This window comes from Thermobia domestica, chromosome 6 (assembly GCF_964235325.1).
Source record: "Thermobia domestica chromosome 6, izTheDome1.hap1.1, whole genome shotgun sequence".
NCBI classification, from domain to species: domain Eukaryota; kingdom Metazoa; phylum Arthropoda; class Insecta; order Zygentoma; family Lepismatidae; genus Thermobia; species Thermobia domestica.
In genome coordinates, this window is record NC_137459.1 from 158518934 (window position 1) to 158546324 (window position 27391).

At 35.2% G+C, this 27391-nt stretch overlaps 1 protein-coding gene across 2 annotated transcripts in view; it reads right to left on the reverse strand.

The window, feature by feature from the left end:
- LOC145688286 (peregrin-like) overlaps positions 1-27391 on the reverse strand; it is a 166490-nt gene that overhangs the window by 84671 nt on the left and 54428 nt on the right. For both annotated transcript variants that reach the window (XR_014131869.1, XM_081762280.1), the window contains exons 5-7: positions 23334-23511; positions 17997-18128; positions 6466-6654 (exon numbers count right to left, since the gene is read on the reverse strand). Coding sequence is in view for 1 of the 2 variants with exons in the window: in XM_081762280.1 (XP_081618406.1) it covers positions 6466-6654; positions 17997-18128; positions 23334-23511 (499 nt within the window). In the remaining variant the exon portion in view is untranslated. The remainder of the gene's footprint in view (positions 1-6465; positions 6655-17996; positions 18129-23333; positions 23512-27391) is intronic.

Here is a 27391-nt window from a genome sequence, read left to right on the forward strand (position 1 = left end):
AGCCTAAATATATCTGAGTATGATGATTTCGAAAAAAAAAAAAAAAAAAACACCAATCCTGTTAGCAAACAAATTCTATTATGTAAGTACTCATGCCTTATCATGAAATTATTTTAATGCAGTTAATGAATTGTCAGGCTTATAAGAAAAATTTGGTTCGAAAATTTCCAGGGCCAAAATTAGGCTTACTGTCGCCCATGTTTCACACATTAAACTTGCAACATCCCTATTTTATTCTGATATCTGATAACTGCTCTACGACATTAGTAGCTCTACTTTCTACCGAGTTATTTGGCCTATTTGTAATTGTAGTCAAAAGCTAGATTTTAATATCCAGGGCATTTTATTACAAGTTCCTCAAGGTCTGCCCACGTTTAATACAACGCAACTCCACAACGTCCTTATTATTGTTTTTTATACCTGATAGATGAGTCATATAAGATAGTAGCTCCATTTTCTGCTTAGGAAGTAACTAAAACCTGAATTTCAATATTCGGTGAATTTTATTACAAGTCCTTCAAGGAAGCTTATGTTTGCTATCGGTGAGCTTTTGTCCATCCCTGTAATATGAGACTTTCGGTGAGCTTTTTGCCGGTGAGCTTATGTCCAACACCCACATTACGCATAGATATCTCTTGTTTTTAATTAACACACAGATTCTTAGGTTTTAATTTTTTATTTATTTATATTTTTGTGAGAAGACAGCTTTAGAAGTAAAATTAGAAGTAGAAATTTAGGAAGACATTACAGGTATTCAACATTCGTGAAATTACAGAACTTATAATAACAAGAGCTAAACGTTTCCCGAAAATCTGCTAAACGTTTGGTAAAGCAAGTAACAGGATTTGATATCAGTGACTCTAAGTGTTTGTTAAAACCATTTTATAATAAAACAGCTACCTCTGCGGAAGCTAAAACCAAACCAAAAGGTAAAAGGGAACTTTCTCTGATCCCTTTATATCGGTTTGAATGTAACACAACGAAATAATAGTACTTCAGAGGGTATTGCAATGTCAATGATCTCATAGGCTCCAGTAATATTTGCAGGAGTTCCGGCCTATCCTACAGGGATGTGCTAATCAAAGCACTAAAAATTAGAGATTTTTGAGAAATTTTGGTAGTGTATAACTCCAGAGCAATAACTTTTATATATATAGAGAAGGAAAAGTAGAAAAATATTTTCTAATTTTTTTTAAAATGTACTTTTAATCGGAGGGGGCTTGTAAGAGAAGTAACACCGATAAAAATTAAAAGACTTTTTGTTGCTTCAAACTAAAAGAAGAAAACTTCCCTACTATATTAATTGTCGTATACAACAATCAGGGCCGGACTTTAGCGGATTGGACCGATTGTTCCCAGTCGGCTCCCGCGCTAGAGTGTAATCTACTATTCAGTGCCGTCTTAGCAGCATAATGTTTCCCTGTGGAAACCAGTGTGGCTCCTATGACTAAATTCTGCAAGTAATACATGCAATTAATACATTCTGCTCGCGGGTCCCTCGGCCAAGTGATCATCAGACTGTTGGATGGCTCTTACTCTTGGCTTGTGCAATACTCACAATAACATATTGTAATACATGTACATCCATGAACACAAACAAGGGAGCGTATAGCCTGTTGGCCTCTATCTAGAATTTGAGGGAGTAAATAGTTTGTAATTAAAGCAATATTTTCTAAAGTTAATTCTGCAGTAATTTCTTTATTTCTTTACGTTTCCAACTTCCGATGAAAAAATAGGCCTATTAAATGATATGACACCTCAATGAATACCAGGATGATATAGTCTTAATGCGATTTCTTTACTTGTTTTTCTGGAACCGGGAGTCCCACAATAGTGTTCCCATTCGGGCCTGCATCTTCTAAGTCCATTAGATTACTTTTACCCCTTACTTTGAAGCAAGAAAACTTTAATTTTCTAACTTTGTGACTTCCCTCAGGAGCAACCACTACTTTTAATTATGTATTTGAAAGCACATCGTCCTGCTAAAATACATTAAATATGAATATTTCTTAATTTAGGGCAAGTTTAAGAGTATTAAAACTGAAAATTTGAAAGTATGCGTTGATTATAGCCTGTATTTTGTTAAAACAACACCAAAGAAAATTAGAAGTTAATGAAAGCTCAATAAAGATGTTTATGAATGAAATTTACGTCATAACATCAGTTTGAGTCAAGAAGTTATGTGTAATACTTTCGAAAATGGTAAGCATATTGTGGTTCTAGTTTTCAATTCATCTGTACATTTCCTTATGTATATTAAAAGCCGGTTCTTTAATGGCGTAACATAACAGAAAAATAGAACTTATATAAAATAAGGTAATAATAAGAACTGCGTTAAAAGAGGAAATGTAATTATTTCAATTTAGGAAGCTATCGTGAAATTTAGAATATTTTGTGTTTGTTTCTTTGGAGCTTAATATTCTTTTTCATCAGTGAGGTTATATGAGATCTCGCTCGTCTGGAAGATGAGAATACTTACCACTTATTCACAGTGAATCAATATGAATAAGTGCCTGGCAACTCTTAGATATTTCGTCAGGTATGTGCTAATCTTCACGGTAATAAGATTTGATAAATCCGCAATGAAAATATTGTCAAACAACATCAAAATCGAGTTGTAACCAGGGGTAAAAATTGATCTGAAGAGGTTGGAGAACGCATTACGTCATGTCATCCCTTGTGCCTATCTTTGTCCACTATATTTTTTAGGAAGTGGAGGGACGCCATAGATATTTTTGGAAGTGGGAGATGACGTCCCCCATGTTTTCCTTCACTTTTAACTCTGGTTACAGCAAACGACACGCCATCGTTTCAGGGTAGCTTTCGAAAAAAAGACTTTAATGAAAGGAGGTGTGTGTGTGGGTGTGTTATTATTATTATTATTATTATTATTATTATTATTATTATTATTATTATTATTATTATTATTATTATTATTATTTGATGTTGAATTGTTATCTTTCTTTTTTTAATAGCTCACTGACTTATATGAGGAAGTACTTTTCTTTTAAATAGACGAGATTTTACTCATTCAATTTTACTAATTTCTTCTTCTGGCCTATTTAAGGGTTCCTTGCTTTAAAAATATTCAATGTAATATTGTTTTAGTTTTTATTTATATATATTAAAATTACATAATACAGTGGTTAAATTTCGCATAGAATACATTTAAAGATCTCAAGAAGTAGTAGTCAGTAAAATTAACTGGCTAAAATTCTTTGTTTCCTCATATAAATTAATGAGCTTAATAACCATTATGATGCAAGTTAGCAACATTCCTAAGAGCTACTCTTGTTTATTGGGATTTAAAGAAGCTATAATGAAATAATACATAATTATTTCGCTCGACTTTACTATGAACGCACAGCTTCATTAGTTGTTAGTAAATAAATTTTCTACTTCGGAAGGTCAAGTAGTTTCCTTATTCTATGATCTCGCACACACAGACACACACAAAAAGCTTGGGTCATGGAAGTTGTTACTAAAACAACAAAAACAAATACCTGCCTCAAATACCATCCTCTCATAATAGCCATGAAAAAATCGGTTCTCTATCGAAAGGTGTTTGAAGTCCTCTGGACAATAAAATGACAGCTCAGACCTCAAGAATGTGATTTTTCATTTTGTAAAGTTGTTTAATTCTTCCTTTACAATTCTGCACATGGAATGAATTTCCTATTTTTTGGCTCTAAAGCAAATTAGTCCACGTGAGTGTGAAGTGAGCGAGGGCTCGCACTTAACTGAGCTCGCACTCACTTGGGCTCGCGCTCATCTCTCTGGACTGGGCTCGCACTCACTCGCGCTCGCGCTCACTAGTCTCAACTGGACTCGCGATCACTTCTCCCAACTGGGCTCGCGCTCACTCGCGCTCGCACTCACTAATCTTACCTGGGCTCGCGCTCATGTCTCTGGACTGGGCTCGCACTCACTCACTCGCGCTCGCGATCACTTCTCCCAACTGAGCTCGTACTCACTCGCGCTCGCGCTCACTTCTCCCAACTGGGCTCGCGCTCACTCAGGCTCGCGATCACTTCTGTTAACTGAGCTCGCGCTCACTCGGGCTCGCGATCACTAATCTCAACTGGGCTCGGGCTCACTCGGGCTCCCGCTCACTTATTTCATTGGGGCTCGGGCTCACTCGGGCTCGCGCTCAATTATTGAGCCCGAGCCCGGTTGAGCGTGAGTGCCGAGCTCACGAGCGTCGGGCTCGCGAGTTTGGACACCTATGACATACGTACAGTACATTATAGTAAAATTACAATCCTTAATAGTTTATAATAGTTCTCTAAGAATTAATCTACACATGATTGATAAAGGTGTATTTCCATGCTTATATGAAAGTTAAATAACACAACTGAAAAATAATAACGGACCAAACTGATGCCAGTCTATACTTCACCTTTTTGTAAAAATGAATTTAGTTCAGTTGTTTGCACATACTATTATAAGGGATACATGAAATCATACAATACATCTTCCCCGCTGGTTTAGTGGCTAGCGCGCGCGTCCTTAATTTCAATTCCCGGTGGGAAAGCATTAAAACTTGAATGCAGTATGGTGGTTTGGCTTCAACCTTAAACTGCAGGCCCACATCATATATAGCCATGGTGTCGACAAGGGACGCTGAACTTCGACAAACAAATAAGCAAGACACACTCTAAGGTTCGTGACTCAAGGCTTGCGGATACGATTTTCATCAGTGATGCTACTGACGGATTTATCACCAGATCTCTGAAACCGTTCAGCCTAAGAACTTGAAATTTTATACTAATATTCTCCGTAAATCATAGGCTGTAGATAAGACGAGGTTTTGGGAAATGCGAACCCTAAGAAGAAAGAGGGCCTTGAATGTATTTTAATCGTTCATCTAATCTCCGAAATTTAAGATTTTGTTCAAATGTTATCCTTGAACTCTAGGCATAAGATAAAACAAAGTTATACGAAATGCAACCTTTACGACGTTGAAAACAATTCCTTGGACCTTTCCTCAATGATTATCAGCTCTCCGAAACCACTAGGTGTAGGAACTCGAAATTTTGTACAAATGTTCTTGAATCCAAGGCTGGAGATAAGAAGAGTTTTACACAATGCGATCATCATAAGGAAAAAGTAAGCTTTGAACTTTCTTTATCGACTTTCACCAAATCTCTGAAGCTGCTCAGCACACATAATTGACATTTCGTAAAAATATTCTTCTCAGATTCTACACTGCAGATAAAATGGGATTTAGTGAAATCAAACATCCAAGAAGATGGAAATGTATGTACGCGCGTAAGGAAGGGGAGGAGGAGGGGGAGTGAGCGTTTCTAACTATCGTATATTAAAATTTTCAACCAAAGCTTTCTACGTACTCTACACAATAATAATATTAGGAATTGTCAATGTAGCTGAATTGAACATACATAACACACCCACAAAATTTATATACTAAATATTTTTCCATATGGAATATGAACATTTCATGCAAGAAGTCGAATTGGCTAAGTTTCGAGACTAAGAATAGATACTTACGCGGACTTTCGGAAAATCATTTTGGGGTACAAAAAATTTTGTGTAACTGTTTTCACGAAACGGAAGAAATATTCCAATTCCAAGAACAAGAAAGGAATTTAACTTTGTTTCAACTTTGAAAATACACATTAATGTATATTTTAATGGATTTGTGGGTGATGGAATCGAGTAAAACTTTTGCCTGACCATTTTCATTTATTGGGGGTGAATTCACAGCTTTGAAGTTTTGTGAAAACGCTTTCACTTCTCTTGGCTTTGTGAAAAGTTAATTAAGAGCAAGTATGTAAGAATTTAGGTAATTCCAGCAAAATCGAATTTGCGTCTACCAGTATCTTGAAACTAGAAGATTGTATATTTCATAAACCATATTCTTGACGTACCTAGAACTTGTACTTCTGCTAGTATATATATCATTGTTGCTTGTAACCTTTTTATACATCCCAAGTATACGGTGTAAGTACTATACGCTAAAGAAAACAATGATAAATTATTATTGTTAACGTTGGAATGATGACAAACTCACGGATATGACCTACGACTTGAATCCGCAACTGACATGTCTTGGAGCAATTAACCGAGCTGCCAAGACTACTCGATCCTATCGGTCGCCAACTTAAGTACCTAAATACTTAATAACATAATACTTAAGACAATCACACATGATTTAGATAATCATAAAATATTTAATTCATTCGATTAGTGATTAATATACTCTATTTATCCCAGCAACTGCTATATAATGTACATTCTTTCTTCTTCAAAGTTTCAAACAGTAATCTCTTTATTTACAAGTTAAGAGGTTCAATGCTATTGTGTACACTTACTAAAACCTCAAATTCTAATAATTTCCGGTCAATAGATTTCCGGAAGACAAAAAAACTGGCAGGTAAATCAATTAAAATAACAGTTTAAACATGAATATGAAGTACTCCATTGATTGGAATACTAACTTACCGTATTTGCGAAGCAAACTTCCGGAATCCACAGTGCACAAACTACGTGTGCCCATCTCGCATCGTCGGTTTGTTTAAAGGCACCTCCTTTGTTCGGACACAAAGCACAATCTACAGCACGAGATGGTGATTGTAAGCACCTACGACACAACCATTGACCCTCCGGAATGTACGGGACACCATAACATTCCTACGAATATAAAAAAGTCACAGTGATTAGGTATTGTACCAAAAAATTACGTTTTAGCTAAACATATAGAAAATTTGTATATTTTTTGGTCCCTGGTCGACTTCCTAGATTAACAGACTACGGCCAAATAGCTTTCAGTTGAATATGGCATACAGCAAGCTCAATTTATTCAATAAATGCTCAAACACGTTAAATTATCTTGCAGTGCATGAATTTTAAACGTCATTACACTTTGGTATTGAAGATAATCTGGTTTTCCTCTTCAATTTTGTACTACAATTCTGGGCATTTGCAACAAATATATGATAAATTTCAAGCCTATATCTACATCTGAAACTACGGTTAAACATATACTACAAAGTACTGACTATCACTCAAAACTAAAACTATAAATGCTTAAACAGTAGAAGTTTTAATCATTTCTGCCATCTACAAAGAACCATACCTTGAATAAAGTGATGTCATTAGTAACACGACCCTTTTCGAGGACAAAAGACAAAACTATCAGAAAAGGCAACAGAAATTCAATTAATCTGATTAACTTCTGAGGAGTTAAATAAAATGTATTTCTTGGAAATTATCAACAAATGCAAAGTAATGTTTTAAGTGCTATGCCCAACAGCAAATATAGGTAATTACAAGAGGTGGGAGCATAAGAAGCACAAATCAAATGAAATGAAATTTTAAGTTTTACATCCTGCGAGTATGCCCTTTAGCCTAAAGGAGACAGATGATTAATGAAAGTTGCATGATTGTGAAAGAACTAGTGGAATGAGAATTTCAGTAGAGATTGGAGAACCTCGAGAAAACTCACAGCATAAGGGCTGGAATCCAACCAGAGACTCCTTGTACTAAAGGTCAGTGTTCTACCACTCAACCACTGTCCCCTTCGTAAGTAGAAAAAATAAATGAAATGAAATGAAATCTTTGAGTTTTACGTCCCACGCTTATGCCGGTTAGGCTAAAGGAGACGGTGATGATGAGTAATGAATGAAATGGTGGAATGAAGAAAGTGGGAGGAAACGGGAGAACCCCGAGAAAACCCACGCACACGGTGTTTGTCCACCACAAAGTTCACTTGGCAGGGGCTGGGATCGAACCCGGGACACAAAGCACCAGAGGTGCGTAAGTAAAAAAGGATATCTAGGTAAGACATTATGGCACATTGAAGACATGTTTAAGAAAACAGAATATATAGACTGGAAACAGGGTAGCACTGAGAAAGCAGGAAGATGTATACAAAGTTAAACTACTAATGAACTAGAAATGAAAATAGAAGAAAGGAAGAATCCTACCTAGACTTGTGAGGATATAAAAGAGATAGGACGAGTAGTAAAATATGAACAACACAGAGACAGAAGATTCGTACGAGGCACAGCAATGACAATCTTCAATTATATAAAAACGAACGTGAGTTCTTGTCTGATTACATCCGGTAATAACTACTGAAACAATTGAAATTGTACTTGACACCATATCTACTTTACGCCCCCAAAGTATCATATCATATATTAAACTGATTAAAATGCATACCCTAAGGGAAGAACGGGGTTCATAATTTACGCGAAAAATTAAGTGGTGACATAAAAATAAGCAAAACAACTGATACTAGTGTCCAATTCATTGTTATCGTGTTCGCTGAGATGAATAGTGACACTCCTGATGCCGTTTAAGTCAAAGTTCATTCCCCATCGGCATGAAGGGTTAGCGGTGTGGGTGGAAAGGGGGTAATATATAAAAATAATCGAAAACGATCAATGTTAGTCTCCAATCTATAGTTTTCTAGGTCGCTGAGATGAATAGTGACACTACTGATGCAGTTTAAGTGCAAATTCATTTCTCACCGATACGAGGGAAGCAGTGGGTGGTGACATTACGGATTTCTTATTATTACACTTCCATTGTAATGCGTATCTTAACGCAGGGAAAGGGGTTCAAAGACTTTCCATAACGCTATTCTTTCCGTTCGGTTGGATTGGATTGAAGATATGAGTTTAGCTTCCCTTTCAGCAGCTAAGTTCTATGAGACGTCGACCAATAACTTAAAGTAGGATCCGAACCACATAAGCTCTTGCCGGGAATCGACCCCAGAATTCCCGCACCAACAGTGTGTACACTAACCACATAGTGATAAGGGGCTCATTTCCGCGTTAGAAGAAAACAAAAATGTGAATAATGCCACCGAGGTGAACAAAGTTTTACAAAAACTGGAAAATATTGTTCAGCAGAATGAGTACAGGAACAGACCCGCAGGGTTTATGATACTTCGAGGTAAGTTTGACACAGATGCCAAACAGAAAGGAAAACGAGCTAGATGATATGCTAATCGAGTTCATTAAGAATATGGGAAAGAAGGCAAGAAAGAACTGTTCTAACTCTGAAGTGAAATATACGAGACGGGAGAGTGGTTAAGAGATTTCTTGAAGACAATAACATGCAGTTAACATAAAAATCGAGCCGAGAATGATGTGAGGAATAAAGATTCGTTAGTCTCATATCTTGAATTTTATGCTCTGAAATCAGAACAAAAGTTATGTTTAAGAACAAACTATCAAGTTTCAGAGCAACAGTTTGGGATTAGTAGAACTAAGGGCATAATACATGCTATTGACTTTAGTAAATGCTAAGAAGGTTATACATAGAAAATGACGAAAAAAAGTACTCTGTGTTTATTGTTCTACAAAAGGAATTTGATCAATTGAACTGGTAAACTTCATTGATATTGCTAAAGAAGATTAGTTTGGTGATTATAAGCAATTTATTATAAATAAGGAAGTACGGATTGTCGAAAAAAAGATGGGGAATTTCGAAACTGAAATGTAGAGAAGAGACTGAAAAGTAAAAGAGATTTATTCATGGTAATGAATAGTACAGGATCTGCCATTACTCTTTTAAACTTCCATGTCTTGAAGATAATATCTAGTAAGTGACCACTGCTTTTGCGCATATATTCTTACAGTCGTTTGCTTTTAATTCGTCAAAACTGCGTTTACTCAATTGTAGCGGGTCGACTTTGACACAGCTTGCCATTAAGGTAACCCCACAAAAATCACACTATGAAGACAGGAATCTTGCCAGCAATAGCATTTACCAAATCGAGAATTAACTCGGTGGCCAAAACAACTGGCAGAGAGCAGCAACGAACTGGTTAGTAGTATGAGAAGTTGCCCCGTATTGTTGAAACCACCAGGAATTGGAGAAATATTTAGTTCACGCGCAATAAATCTGCTCACCATAGCAACATAGCGTTTAGATATTACGACCACACTCTTAAAAAAAAACACCTATGATGACAGATGATAACACTGGACACTACATGATCATTTTGTTGCCGAGTAACAGAATCTTGTGCAATCTTAACGGATTTTGCTCGATCCAGTATAGGAAATTGTCTATTAATGAAGCCATTGAAATGGGAATGGGCTTTGACATCCATGGCTCTTGTGCATGAAATCGTCGTTCTCGTCCAACTTGGTCAACAGTCACTAACAAAAGCTTTCGGGTGTATATTTCTAAAAACAAAATCTTTCCTTGCATTTTTTTTTTTTTTTTTTTACTCCGATCCCATTTAAGGTTTTCCTTCTACTTTGATATTTCAGTCTACTCCGAGACTGGTCACGTGTAATGTGCGATGTAAGAAACTACCATTTTTATTCCATTATATAGACTGTTCCTTGTTCTTAAAAAAACACGGAAATCACACTTGTTACCAATAAACTGCAACACCCGCGGGTAAAATAGAACAAACTATTTTCTTGATGTTAATATTCCTTTCAGTGATAATTTATATATATATATATATATAAAAAAAAGTTTCAATATCAATATTACTTACCCTAAAAGGTCACTCTGAAAAACTATCGTGGATCTAGTGGTGGTTATTGGTTATTACCTTCCGTGTAATATCCCTTCAACAACACCTCTGTCCACTTAAGCACTTTCCATGCTATAAAGAATTATTGTAATTATAGCTAACACTGTCACTTTTGTGGAATTGTACTTCAAATTAATGCCACTGTACGTTAGTTACACTAATTGAGATTACTTTTTGTTTTCAATTTCAGAAATACATCTTCTTAATCATGTCGATCCCGACGTCCCCCACATGGGACATAAAATATGACGAAATTATTATTTCTTCACAATTTTAAAATCAGATTGGCAACATTGAAAACTGTTTACATGGGATGATCATAGATGGATCATCCTCTGTAAACAGTTTTCAATGTTGTCAATCTGATTTTAAAATTGTGAAGAAATAATTTCGTCATATTTTATGTCCCCTGTGGGGGGACGTCGGGACCGATGGTTAAACAAGATTTCAAACTGTCTGTTGAATTCTTTTGTTTGGGACGATGTATTTCTGAAACTGGAAAGAAAAAGTCCTATCAATTAGTGTAATTAAGCAGTGGAAAGTGTAAGTATTGTAGAAGAGTTATTACACGGGTGGCATAACCGCCACTAGACCCATGACATTTCTATCAGTGACTTTTTAGAGTAGTGGTATTGATATTGAAAAATTTTTGATAAATTTGCACTGAAAGGAGTTTTGAATTCAAGAAAGTGTTTGACTTTCATACCTACAAGTGTTGTAATTTATTGACAACAAGTGTTCCACAATACTTGAGACTTAAAAAAGGAACAGAATCTATATGAAGGAACAGAAGTGATATTTTTTCCTTACATCGCATATTACACGTGACTACACAGAGTTGACTGAAATATCAAAGTGGAAGTGAAAGTGGAATCCTACATATGGTCGGAGTAAGAGGAGCAAGGTACGATTCTGTTTTGGTCAACAGTCTCTCACAAAACTGTCTTGCGTTGTAGGTGATCACTGGCTTTCAGCTGATGAACTGTCTGAAACTTACAGAGTTGAAACTTTCAATCCTACGTAATTATCCGATGTAGCCGAAAAGACGTCAACTCATGTCAAACAGAACGTTGTAGACTTCTAATGTCGCAACTAGAACAGCCTCAATACTCTTTTATGCATCGGTACCGCGCGGTCGTCTTATAGTTCTCTTTGTCTAAGTTGAACCAGTTTCCTAAAAATTACGTGCCCATGTGATGCGCGGCTGGAACTTGTGCATGTCATGCCAGATTAAAATGACAAAATTCTCGATGAGTGATTGCATACTACCATTGTTCTTATGAAAGTTTTTTCCCCGCGAACGCACGTTGTGCATCACTTCACTGATACATGATAACTAAGAAGAAAAATGTTGCACGCACGCTTTAGTATGTTGCGGCAGGGTTGGCTGGTTTAAACCAAGGTTTAAACCACCTGGTTTTTTCAAAAAAACCACCTGGTTTAAACCAAAAAACGAAAAATGTTCGTAAAAGTGTGTGTTTGTAAAATCTTGACGAATACACATTTGTGGGTTATCACGTTTCACTCCCGTATATTATTCGTATTATATTCAGACTTAAATTCCCCTTTCATTACTCAAAAAATTATACTACAAAAGCAACTTTTTTTTATAAATGTTGTAATAAGTTTATAAATGTTTGTTTTGTGATTTTTTGTAGTTGTTATTATTGTTATGTAATTGCAATCAAAGAAAAATTCTAAATATTGTTTCGTTTCAATGTTTACTATTGATAAAATACATCGAAATGCCGTACTTTGTGTGTGTGTGGGGGGGGATCATAAGACCCCAGGAGAGGCATTTAGTGAAATGAAAAGTATCTTTGGTATCTATTTATGTATAAATGAGTCTGAGCCAAAGTGGACTCAAATAATTCGTATCTTTATTCACTTTTCTTACTGATATGCAAATTAAGTCGTTGTATTTCTTTAATTTGGACCAATAAAAGTCGTTGTTAACTAAATTAGTTCTATACTCCGTAGTACTCTGAAATTGTCCATATGTAATTCTGTATAATGGTTTCACTTGTGCAACTGTTTATCATTTTTGTCCTTCTGAAATGACAGTTATATTAAGAAGCATGATCAGTACAACGTATTTTTATCAGGATTCCTTCGTGAGTGAGTCGGCAGACGTATCACATTTGTGGCCAATTAGTCCTGGTTCCGAGTTCCAATGGAGGACAATTTCTCTCGGATGTAACTCGAGAAGCAGTTTTTATTCCGCTTTAAGCTATGTGACCCCTTCCAGCATAACCCGGTTGTTGCATAATAACATCAAGGCGAAACAAACTTATTTCTGTCCATATATGATATGAATATGTAGAGCAAATTATTTAAACCAAAAGAACCTGGTTTAAACCAAAAAAAAAAAAAAAAAAAAAACTGGTTTAAACCAAAAAAAACGTTTTTTTTTGTTTTTTTTAAATAAAAACCATGGTTTTTGCCAACCCTGTGTTGCGGAATGCTACTTATCTCACAATGTTGCTAATAAACATTTTAACATTTTCTGTCTTTTTGAGATATCCATTATAATTTAGGAATAAGAGAAAAAATGACGGAAGAAAGTATAATCGGAAGGAGAGATCAACCGGAATACCGCCTATGGCAAACACTATCCAATATTTATTTAGAAATTACCTAGGTAATAGTGAAGAAATGTCTACAGAGGGAAGATAGTATTTCGCAAGGGTAAAAGTTTAGGTGTAAACGTTTTGTAAATGATGAGCTCTTGTAAATGACTGAAAATTAATGTCATGTTACAAAAATATTAATTTCCCCTATAGCGAAAAAAAAATCAGCCTTCATTTTTTTTTTTTTTTTTTTTTTTTTTTTTTTTAGCAAACCTTTATTATAAATACACACTGATTTTAGTTTCCTTAATAGGTATATTAAGCTCGAAATTTGGTGACAAATAACTCGGGAATCGAAGTTATCCACTTGACCAAATATAAAACAGTGGTAAAACTTAACATGCATATGAAATATTATGAGGTGCAGACCTTTGATTTTAGAGTTCTTGGCCATCGAATTCAGGGTTTGGGCTCAAATAATCCGAAACCGCAACTTAGATGGCAAATAACTCAAGAACCGAAGATCTGCACACCATAGTATTTCATGTGCGTATTAAGCTCATAAAGATCTACATCATGCAAATTTGGTGAAAATCGGATGAGTTTCATCAATCGCGGTTTAGTGAAATTTCTTTATTTCACTGAATTCAAACTCAAATTTTATAGCCAATAACTTGAAAACTAAAAATCTATATAAGAATGTTCATTATTTAAAAAACTCGTCAATTATTACCACGCAAAGTCTGATCAAGATGGATAGGTTAGGTTTTATCGATCACGATTTAATAAAATGTCTTGATTTCACTAAGTTCAAACCCAAATTTAATTGTCAGTAACTCGAGAACAAATGGACCGCATACCATAGTTCATACGCGTACTGAGCTCGTCGCAGTCAATCACCATCTCAAGTTTGGTCAAGATCGGATGATGATTTTCATCGGCAGCATGCGATACGTAAGATATACGAGGACTATCCAGAAAGTAGATTACGTTTTCGTCTGTGTCCGCTAGGGGCGGGGCTAGCGCGGCCATCTTGGGGTCAGAGCGTTGCGCAGCTCAGTCGGCATCTAGCCGTGCTAGTGAGAGGTTCGTGCTGTGCTCCGTTAAGATACTGTGACGGTTTGAAATGTCTGCGTTAATTGAAAATCCCGCGAGCTGCGAGGTGCGTGCAGTAATAAGGTTTCTGACAGCAAAAAACTGTAAACCGATAGAAATCTATCGGCAGCTGTGTGAAGTGTATGGGGACAACATTATCACTGAAGGTGGAGTGCGACAGCGGGTCATAAGATTTAAAAATGGCCGAACCAATGTTCACGACGAAGATCGAAGTGGGAGACCCAGCAAAGTGACTGCCGAACTTGTCGAAAAAGTCGATGTTAAAGTCCGTGAAAATCGAAAGTTCACAATAACGGAACTTTCTTTGAGTTTTCCACAAATTTCGCGAAGTTTGTTGCACGAAATCATCAGCGAAAAGCTTGGTTACCACAAGTTTTGTGCAAGATGGATTCCAAAAATCTTGACAGAGGACCACAAAAATCAGCGAATGGCTGCAGCGTTGCACTTTTTGGACGCCTACAATAAGGATGGTGACTCTTTACTCGATCGCATCGTTACTGGTGACGAAACATGGGTGAAACACGTGAACTGTGAAACGAAATTGCAATCAATGCAGTGGGGGCACACAGGTTCTCCCCAAAAACCCAAGAAATGCATGCAAACAATGTCGGCAAGGAAGATGATGGCGACTGTTTTTTGGGACAGAAAAGGTGTGATTTTGGTGGACTTCCTGGAAAGAGGCACTACAATAAACGCTCAAAGGTATTGCCAAACTCTGCAAAACCTCAGAAGAGCAATTCAAAACAAGCGCAGAGGAATGTTGAGCTCTAAGATCTTGTTGATTCACGACAACGCCCGGCCCCACACGGCAAATGTCACGCGTGAAGTTCTTGAATCTTTTCAGTGGGAGTTGTTTCCTCATCCGCCGTACAGTCCCGACCTGGCACCGAGCGACTTCCACCTATTCCCAGCAATGAAGAAGTGGCTGGCTATGCAGCGTTTTGATGACGACGAACAGCTGCAAGAAGAGGTAACGAAGTGGTTGAAGTCGCAGGCGGCCGAATTTTTCGACGAAGGAATTTCCAAGCTCGTACATCGCTACGATAAATGCCTTAATTTGAATGGTGACTATGTCGAAAAGTAGTATTTGTGTGTGGCTTTCATCTGTATATAATAAAATTTGTTTCCTATACTTTGTTGATTTTTTATTCCAAAACGTAATCTACTTTCTGGATAGCCCTCGTATAATATCCTTTCACTAGGTTCAAACCTAATTATGATTGCCTAGAACTCACGAGACAAAGTCCTGCACACCATAATATTTAATGTGTGTTCTAAGCTCAATCTAATGTGTGTTCTGTTTAATATATATATACATATATATATTAAACAGAAGATATTCTAAAAATGGCGCCCAGGACCACACAGCACTATTCTACAGGCCAAACTAAAGCGAAAATGTTATATGATGGTTTGCCCTCCGGGGCCTCCTTCAGCAGCTATGGGGAATCAAAATTTCACAATGTGGCGACGTCGCAGATTAACTTGGAGCCATTAGCATTACTCTACAATACAACAAGCAGTTGAATCGATTGCTACACTAATAAGTGATGCTAGTGTCAATCAATATCGACTTTACCTGCCAGCTGGAAAGAATTTATATAACTATTTGATAGATTGGTAGATCTTTATATGGTTCTTTATTTGCGACATTGCCACATAGTGCAATATCTGTCTCCAGACAAGGACTCGAAAGGTATACAAATATATATATATATGTTTCAAAACAACACCGACAACGTTTGGGAGGTGATTCCTGACACCAAGGTAAGACAAAAAATATAAACCAACCTGTGTGCACAAATGCTTCCTTTCGGAGCTATAGGCTTCCGAAAACATGAAGAAAGAAAGAAAGAAAGAAAAAAAGAAAGGAAAAAAAAAAGAACTTTAAAGGCCTATCGCTCCAAAACTACGGGACCTACCGTAGTCAGGTCAAGACTTCACTTAGGAATTAATATGTGCGCTATCCAAAAATACATGTTTCAGAATCCTAAGGTACACACGCAACAACTTTTGTAGAGTGAGTTTGGCTACGTACATATAACTTGAAGTACTCACCAACTACCTCTATAAAAATTGTTGCGAAAGTACCACAGGATTCTGAAACATGGATATTGGGTAGGGCACATACTAGTTCCTAAATGAAGTCTTGACCCGACTACGATAGGTCCCCTAGTTTTAGAGCTATGGACCTTTAAAGTTCATTTTTTCAAGTTTTCGGCAGCCTATAACTCCGAAAGGAAGCATTTGTGCACCCAAGTTGGTCTATACTTTTTGTCTTATCTTGGTGTGAGGAATCATCTCCCAAACGTCGTTGTCGGTGTTGTTTTGAAACACTCATATATATATATATATATATATATATATATATATATACTACCCTCTGCTTTTTTAAAAAATATCAAATGAAGGACAATTTTCGCTATATCCCTGTTAAGGTATGAGAAGTGAACGGGAAATAAAAGCATGGACAGGAATGTGAGAGCCTTAGGTTAAGAACAAAAATTAAAAATAAAATAAAATAAAATAAAATAAAAATAAATAAAATGCTTCGTGTGGACCCCTTTCTGCTCTGTCGTTGAAGCAGCAATTCGCAAATGGTTTTTCGTCTTTCAACGTCTCTGTCTTTCAATTCATGTGGAACCCAATGTGACATCTTTTGAATCATTCCCATGGCTTTCAAGCGTTTGGAGACTGTTGTTTGATCAACGCCTAATGCTGCTGCAAGTTGTTCCTGCGTTTGACACGAATCCTGCTCGAGCAATGCTGTCAATTCTTCGTCTTGAAATTTTTTTGGCTGTCCAGCTCGCTCTTGGTCTGCCAAGCCGAAATCACCACTTCTAAACCGTGCAAACCACTTCTGACACGTTCGCTCAGCTAGAGCATGGTCACCATACACTTCCACCAAAATACGATGACTTTCAGTCGCACTTTTCTGCATGTTAAAGTAATGCAGCAGGACACCCCGCAAAAACACTTTATCAGGCACAAATTGCGCCATGTTCACTTAACTACAAACTGGTGTTGTTGACGCTTTAATCCACTGCCCTATACTACGAACGATACGCGATGACAGTGGTTTGCAACACATGTGTGGATACACGGAACTGTGGAACGCTCCGTTCGTTGCGCCATCTCTTGTCCACCCGCACGAATTAATTCCTAGACCAAATATATTATTGTAGAAATACACAAATATTAATGCTCAAATATAAATATGGTAAATCCCTTGTCCTATTTTGAAATAATTAAACAATCCAGTTTATACGTTGCAATTAAATTGTCACAATAGTTTTGAATCTGTAAATTGCCAACACGCTAGTGGCATCAGTCAGGTAGCGAACCTATTAGTCTATGTACTATTAGGGATTAGCGTTATGCACAGAGCGACATGCTTTTTTGTATTATAAATAAGAAAAGTATAAAATTAATATTGACTAATGAAATTGGGTTGCTCAAGTTACAGAAATGCTCAAATTTTGATTAACCGTTCTGATTTTTCGACATGGGATAACCTACACTGCGTAAGTGCGAATCCATTACATGTAAAACCCGGTTACATTCTCTAAAATTTAAAAAAAAAAAAAAAAATCTTAATTCACTTTACTGGTAAGAGTTTTAAGAATAAAATTTCGATAAAGGACAAAACGATAAAAGATTTTTGTTATCTTTAATGTCGTCTCTACATGCAAGATATAAAATGCAACTTACTGTTTCTACCACTCGAAACAAAATATAACTAACGAAGCTTATCAAATACAACAATGAAACAAACAACTCACCTGATGAACAGCTAAATTGCACATATCACAGAAGAGTATAACATTGCTATTTTGACATTCTCCGTCCATGCAAATGCAACATACAGCATCATCGTCGATTAAAGGAACTTGATCCTGACCACTGCTTTGCATCTAAAGCAAAGAGGATAATAAAAATTACAAGTTAGATTATGAAACACGCAGTCAAAACAGAGATTAATTTAACGAATGTTCTTCGAAAAATACACATATTGGCCATTTTATGCCGATAAACTCTTGTAACTTTCACTAGCACAAAAAGAAAGGAAGATGTTTTATGCCCTAAAACGAAGTTATTTTTTCTTAGTGTTCGACGAATAGCTTGTGCAAACTAGTTTTGATCAAACTATGTACTCTAGACCTATACTCTGAAACTGAATATGTTGTATTTGTATTATTATAACCCTATTTTGAGTTTATTGAAACAATAGTTTCTTAAAACTTTATGCCTTGCGAATTATGAATAAGAAGTACCTTACAATCAATGCTTCAAGCAGCAATTTAACATACTTCATTTCTAATCCGCTAATTACTTGAAGACCTTTCCTCAATACTACAGAATTTCACTAGTAATTTTAACTCCCTTCTTACTAAATCATGTATTAAGCTTTTTAAACTCCAATATTTTGTTTGAGAAATGACATCGCTACACTATTACACGACCTTGGAAAGGGATTAAGGAAACAAAAGGATCTAAACTTTAATAAAAGTACTATACAAACATCTGCTGGCCATAACTAGGAAAACCTAGAGAACTATCAACAAAATTGATGAATCAGGGATTGGACGTGGTAATCTTATAGTAATTATAAGATGTGCTAACCACACTCGTTCGTTCAGTCTGTCTCATAAACTCGATGACCTTGTTAAATATCTGACACTGATCGTATTAACATCTGAAGGCTTTTAAAAAGAACACAAATTACACACAACACAAAATAGTAGTATATATATATATATATATAAAATCAGTAGCGGAGGAAATATTTAATTGTCTAGCTTGTAGTACAGTTTACCGACCTCTTTAATGTTAGCATTATTCTTATACGCCCATACTATATATATATATATATATGGCACATTCAGAACTCCGAAGCGATAAGAGAAAATAAATATCACAAAACAGTACAAAACTTAATCGCAACACTAAAAAAATACACTCTTTTGGTAAAACGCTACATCATATCCGCTTAAACTGTATGAATTTTTTTTAGTGTGTGTATGCATGAAAAACATTACTTCAAAGATTCTCAAAATGCGTATTTATTTATTTCTCAATAAATATGTAATAAATAGTTTACGACACACATTATGTTTGTTTTTTCTTAATACTAAAAAAGAAGTAAATAAAAGAGTCAAATCATGTTCACATTATGTTATTACTGTTGTTGATGTCTCCGAAATTTGGATGTATGTGATAGTGTAGTGTTCTTAGTTTGTAAAGCTGAACAATAAATGCGATATTCTAAGTTTTAGTTTAAGATGCAAATTTGAAATACTGAGTGTGTCTAAAGTTTCACTTCAAAAACTTTATTATTAGAAGACTGCTGTATGCTGTTAGTTGCATATGATGCATAAGTTAATGAGATCTATTATTTTACATTACTGGTTCCCGTTGTTTCAAAGTTGACCGTATGAGATGATATTCATCAAAAAGCAATAATAATGGTGGCTCTTCGGAGAATATTCTTCTGAAATTGTCTCTAAGATCACCAGATTTAACCCCACTGGATTCTTTTCTTGTGGAGTTACATTAAGAATGTGATTACGTGACTCCTCTTCCACGAGATCTCCAGGAAGTGCGGGTGAGGATTGAAGAAGTTGCAGATACGGTCACATCAGGAATGTTAACTAGAGTCTAGCAAGATTGCCGTATCGATGTTTGTCGCGTAACACATAGCGCTCACATTAAGTGTATGTAATGTCTTCATTCTACCATAAAATTTTAAGGAACCACGAATCATGTGACACAAAAAACTCATGAGATATGAGCAGTACGTTTTGACTTCCAAACTATGCTATGCATAAGTGTCAGAAGTCTTATAGAATGGCTTTGTCCGTCCATCTATAAACAGGTATAAGATCAAAAATGGTAGGAGATAATAGAGTTTTTTTTTTTTTTTTAATCGATTCAGCGTCCCAAAGATAGGTCCCATCTCCCCTGTTAACTCTATTCAAACTGGAAGTGATCCAAATTAGTAATTTCCGGTTTCAACGTTTATTGCCATAGGACGACAACGGTAACAGATGGTGAGAAGCAGTTTCTTGCAAACGATTCAGTGTCCCCAGATAACATATCATGACTATCCACAATACTTTATCAAATGTGGAAGTGGTTCAAATTTACTATTACTTCCGGTTTCAACGTTTATCGCCATTGAACGAATACGGTAAAATAGCGAGAAGTAGTTTCTTGCAAACGATTCAGTGTCTCAAGACACATCATGACTATCCACAACACACTACCGAAACCAGAAGTAGTTCAAATTTACTATTACTCCCGGTTTCAGTACTGATTTCCGTAGAGCAAAAGCGCTAGAAGATATAAAGAAGCGGCTTTTTGCAATCAATTCAGTGTCCGAAGAATAGATTCTATCTCCTCCCTTAGCCGTCTCTTCAAACCGGGAGTGGTTGAAATAAACGATTTTTTTCAACCTTTATCGCCATAGAACAAAAATTGTTTATTGTAGAGAGTGTGAGTAATGGCTTTTTGATATGGATTCAAAACACGAGAACAGGTTCTATCTTTGATTTTATTACTCTATTGCAACCAGTACTTATAGATGCACTACTTCAAGTTTGAGTATTGAATTCGCGTAGTTTGGAAGTCCTAGTTTCACACTGTGAAACGATACCAGCTCGTTTTATAATAAATGTTTTAAAGTGATACTTACTTTGGACACAGCCGGTATGTAATAATCTGACATAGTTGTGTCTGATAAATATAACTATGTTGTGTTGAAAACACCGTTAATCTGGTAGTACTGTAGGGTACGTTAAACGATTGCCCCCTGAAGATAATTGCACGTACAAAATTTCAGCGATTTTTATTTGTAAGTTCACAATTTACAAGGGCGTTTCACGATAAATGGTCCGCCCTGTGTATAGCTTCAACTCAAACATTTCAGTTTCTGCTTTTGTTGTACAAGAGACTATTTTTACAACAGCAACAAACAATTCATATTACATATTATTCTCATTACTAACGGTATTTTTCGTTACCATACTGAGTTCTTCGCCTATATCACGATGATCACCAATTGAAACATCTATATTTATGAAGCTGGTCAAGAGTCTCAGGGTTTTGTGCGCTAGTTAACCACTCTTATCCAGGGCATGATACTTTTTGGAGTAATTTATTTTTTTCATAAATAATTTTAATTTATAAACACTAGAACTCTATCTTTCCTTCTTTAAACAATTTTCCCTCCCATTGTTTCTACGATTCTATTATATGTCAGCTTTAAACAAATAGTTGTATTCCCTTGAGTTGTACCTTCCCCTTACTACATATAAGTTAGATAAAGCGTAATACGCACACGTTGGTAGTTATTATGAAAATTAATGATCATTTTACACTTCGCAATTCAGCCTGGTCTGTCTTCTCTTGCATTTACAATCACAGAAACCTAAAATTTAAATAAGTTTTGAGTGTTTTATCTACATTTTTGGTTTTACATTTCATGGTGAAAGTCAAGTTTAAATTACCTTCTGAGTTTGAATCCTTTTGCTTTATTTCTATCTCCATTTACTCATTTACATTATAAAAACTTACATAAATTTATATAATCGATACGTAACAGCTACGTGGAATTGAAATTATTATTGATTTCGAGTAACGGTAAGAGAGACGAAAGTATTTCAACATATTTACATCTTTCATCGCTCATATGCCACGAAAATAGTGATTTTTGGATGTCTATATTTCCAGGTCATTTGTCATATCGTTCAATGTATTCGGACCAAATTTTAAACTTAAGGTTTTCATAAGATTTTCCAAGCTTTTCTTTCTTTTTTTCTAATTTCTTTCTACTCCCCCAAGTAAGAATAATTTATCGTAGGGTGAAAATTGAAAAAACGCCGTTTTCTTAAAAACAGCTCTAACGATTTTATTTATTTTCTCAATATTTCATTGGCAATCTTACAATATGGTGTAAGTCATGTTTCTGCAAAAGTCCAGAAGGGGTAGTTTGGGACCTTGGAGATGTTTTTTGTAAACTATTTTCCGAAAAGTAACAATCGATCTAGTTCAGACTTCAAAAATAAAAATATTTTATTACTAGCCCTATAATATGCTGCAAATCACTTCTCGTTTAAAAACGTCCACAATGGATATGAAATAAAATAAAAGTTCTGTTACTTTAATTGCGTTAATCTTCAATGACAGCGCAATTAAGGTAATAATGCTTTTGTTTTATTAGATATTAGTACTATTTTGCGCAAAAATAAAACATAACATTTTACCCATAAGGGATAATTTGATAATTTATTCTTGAGGATGATTTATATTTTTTCGGATAATCTTCTCAAAAACGTGTCCATCGATTTTGTTCATATTTCATATCATCTCATTACAATCCTGCCATATGACATTGGAGGATTTTCAGACAATTTGCTCAAAAATGATTCACGCGATTACATTCGTATTTCATAAATAAATATTTCTTTAAAGCCCTACAATATGGCAGGGAACAAAATTTCAGTCAGACGCACTCGCCAATCCAAAAATGATGGTCGCCAGTATCTCTCACTTACAAATTATGAAATCCCGCCCGACCTTTGGTTGGATAAAGAAAGACTTCACATTCCGTGTTTTCTCTCACTCAGTGACAGTTATATTCGTGCGAAACAGAAACTGCGCAGCCGTCTGAGTTCAGGCAGAAACCATTCCTACTGAACATTGGTCGCCAGCTCTAAATTTCTAGTTGCTAATGGCCACCGGAAATTTTGCGCTCTGTATATGGTATTAGTTAATTCTAAATGTAATTAAAATAAAAACGCTTGAACTTGACGGGAGTTCTTTTCGGATAATTTTCTCAACAATTCAGATCACTTTGTATATCTTCCTTAAATAAATATTTCATTAACAACCCTACAAATATAGCTAAGGTCATTTCTCAAAACAGAAAGCGGAAGAAAGGAGAAGAAATATTTTAGTCTTCAGGTGGCTTTTTCTCGAACAAATTTCTCAGAAACCACTCAGACGATTTATTCATATTCATATTTGACAAATGAGCACTTTGTTAGCAGTCCTACAATATGGAGTAAACTATTTATAATAATAATAATAATAAATACTGAATAGTTAAACGAATATACCTGAAAATACGATTCTTTTTCCAATCGATCCATCAAGAGCTCAAAGTTATCCATGGAAACATCAGGAAGGTTGTCGGCACGTCGTTTCTCATTCATAATTTCCAACCACGCACAGTCTTCTTCGTCCATGTCATATTCGACCTCTTCATTCAGTTCTTCAGGAGACCGTTCAATAAACCTACACAACAAACGGAAATGTTCACAACAAATACGTTAAGGAACCACATATTATTTTAAAATTCCAACTTTACTTATATCAACAATATACTATATGTATATAGTGTCAAGACATATTACACTTGGAGAAATATAGGAAATTCTAAAACTGGTTTCTTGGATAACGTGGATATTGGAATTGTTAAATTTTGCTTAAGGGTGTTGACTGAATTCATATTTTTTCAAAATACTGACAAAAATAAAATAAAAAATATTAAAGTTTAACAGCCTGACTTTTAGTACTTACAAAATTTTATGATCTAAAGTATCCAACATTTTCGAGACGTTGGTCAGTGTTGAGTCGCAGGCTGTTCCAACGGAATGTAAGAGGACGTAAAAATGATAGGGAGATCGTGTAGATTATGTGAGGGAACTTAGAATACCTCGAGTCCATTTCTCAACAACGCTGTGTTGTTGGTATGATGAAGTTTCAAGGATATAAAAGCGTACTGAACTGGAAAGGTTGGTGTTTCATTTACCATGGGATACATTACCAGTGTAGAGCCCACATAGCTCGTACGATTAGAAAAAATCCACCATTTTAGATTGAAAATCACTTATTTCTAATAACTTTCTTGCGTTTAATTTTTTCGTATCTTTACTCATAATGGAATTGGCTTAAGGCCCCCGAACTTTTGATATACCTAGTATATATACACACATACACGCATAATGTGCGAACAACAAAACAAACTACAAGAGGTAAACCATCACTTTGTTATATCATATTTTTAAGTCAAAAAATTGAATGCATGAAATAACCTTAATGAATAGAGAAAATCCAGACAAACCTTACACAATTCTTTTTGAGAGAGATTTACCACACAAAATACACGCAAAAGAGGGAAACAGTGCATTACATTTAAATCTCACTTTTCTTTGCTTCTTTTTATCTCGTTTACGATTACACGCCCTTTATAAACTTTCATTCTATCGTCTAGACATCGTTCATACTACTAAATAATAATAATAAGAAGAAGAAAAACTAGAAGTACTGACCTACTAAAAGAACCGAAAGTAAGCCTATACCGAAAATTTGCTTTCAGTTACTAATTTGTTGGTATTGTCTTCAAATTATGAGCCGTGAATATTGTCGCGGACCCAAGTTTCATTAAGGAACATAATGAACACAACTTAAACGACATTGGTATTATGATCTTAATGGATCTATTATAATCAAGAAATACATACCGTTTTCGGTTACGGCTACGACCTTTTCTACTTCGACCACGTTTGGTACCGTGTCTAGGTAGCCTCCTCGGACCATCTGATGAAGATGTACTTGGACCAGTTTCTGCCAAATGCCAAAATGTACTTTGAACACCTGATGAAACCGCACTTGATCCAGGTTCTGAGTTCGATGTACTTGGAAAATTTGATGAAAACGCACTTGGTCCAGCTTCTGTGTTCGAATTACTTTGAGCTGCAGCCGAAGACTTTTTAATCACACCACACTTGCTTTGAGAAGTATTCAGTGCAGGAAGACTAGTTGTTGGAGAAACTGTAGGTGAAAGCGGAGTTATTTCTGAAGTTGTGTTCTGACCATCATCTGACTTATTTTCAACTTCATTTGGAGCACACATTCTTCCAAAAGCATACAAATCATTTGCCGTTTCAACAATGTCAGACTGAGGATTAATTTGGAATATCTGCAGCACATTTTCTTCTTCTAAATATTTTAATGTATTTGAGATTTTATGCAATTCCTCCCTGCGATTCTTTAACCTAAGATACTTCAGCATTGTGAGCACAAGTGCTTCAGCGTCAAGAGCTGACCAACAACTGCGCCTCACGAAGCTAGCAAACCAATGCTGAATGAAAAAATCAAGAGATAACCGCCTAATACTAGTGACATAGTACAGTGAATCACCTGCAACTTACGGGATTAAAAAAGAAGAAAAAAGCTTAATGTTTGTACGTGAAGTATAATGTCAGGAAAAAAAAAAAAGAAAGAAAACGTCCTGAACACAATGATGTTGACGCATTAAGCTGCGGCATACCAATGATGTTACGTGGCTTCGACTGCACGCTGTCTCTAAAGCCACGCCACCTCGTTAGGACAGAACAAAAAGGAATTTATATAAACTACACAACGTGCAGTACTCTTGTCACAAAATATACATCCTGATCACACTAATGATTACACATTTATTTAAGCTTCGCAAACATAATCATAAAGCATAGAAAGCAGCGCCATTACTTGGTTTAAATTATACACATTGTTTTAAGATCAACTTCGTCTGACTTGGAACATTGTAAAGTATATACGTAATCGGTTTAGAAACTAAACTGATATGATGATTCAACATAAAAAGTACGTTTTGCAGCACAGCTGAAGTAGCGCTTTTATTTTCGATACATAATAATAATAATAATAATAATAATAATAATAATAATAATAATAATAATAATAATAATAATAATAATAATTTCTGCCATAACTGAAAGCACGTCCCAACACAGTGTTTTCACACACTACGGTCTCTTCTAACCTCTCCGTTTCAACGTAAAAAAATATCTGCTTGCTTTAATACAAACTATCAGCTACAGTGTTCTTTCTATAACTACTTTTACTTCCACTATGTATTCTGTCATTCCTTAGAATGTGTCTTCTTAAAAAAAAAAAAAAAAAAAAAAAAAAATTAAAGTACTTTCTTTTCCACTTTCTAATTATCTCTAAAGTAATTTAGATAATTTCTTAATATTCTGATATAATACAAAGAGGATAGTTGTTGCGAACGAGATGAAAACAAAAATACGATAGCGTTGAAAAAGTAGTTTGTTAATTCCAGAAAAGAAACAAAAGCTTATATATATATATATATATATATATATATATATATATATATATATATATATATATATATATCTATATATATATATATATATATATATATATATATATATATTAAGAAAACAATGAAAGGAAGAACATTCAGTTGAAAACAATAATACGTGAGCATAAAACTCAATATTGGCCGATCACTGTTCGGAATCTCCTGATTTATGAAACTGAATTGTCATTCTTAAACTTCTACGTGGTCGCCAAGAACGATGTTAAAAATATGGCTTAAAAATTAGCAACAATACAAATTTCCCTCATAGTCTTGATAGGAGATCATACAATTATTCTAATTTTGCATAATCTATAATGGTATTTAAAATAGTATAACGCTAGAAAATAAAAGCGCAAGTTCTTGTATTATTCGACGCTTGTCTGACAAGATATCACCCAAAAATTACATGACTGATTTTAGTTTCTTATAGGTTTTAGGCTTTTGGTTTTCGAAATTTACTCTGTAAGAATGGATACGAGTGTAACATTTTTGTGTTTCTTCCTGCCGAACGTAAAGGAAGGGATTTCGCAGTTGGGGACCTTTTGTTTTACAAAACACAAAGTTGTCACACATTTCTGAGAATTAATATATGTAAAGCAAAGGGTACAGGAAGCAAAATATTGACCACAGTGCCATGGTAAAATAAATAAATAAATAAATAAATAAATATATATATATATATATATATATATATATATATATATATATATATATATATATATATATATATATATATAACTATTGAGAAGAATTAGGGGCAGACATGCATCTTTCTGCTCCTCGTGAAGCTATAACGTAACCCCGAGTTATCAAACCTGAAGTAATAAATGGTTATGTTTGCTTTCACGTTGTTTATAGAAAATTAAGACTGAATATTATCTATTTCAGGTTTGAATAATAAAAACTGCATTATATAAAATATTACACACTCAATGAAACATGTCAATTTATCTTGACAAAATCATGGTTCAGAAATAAAACCATTTTCACAACAAAATCAAAGTT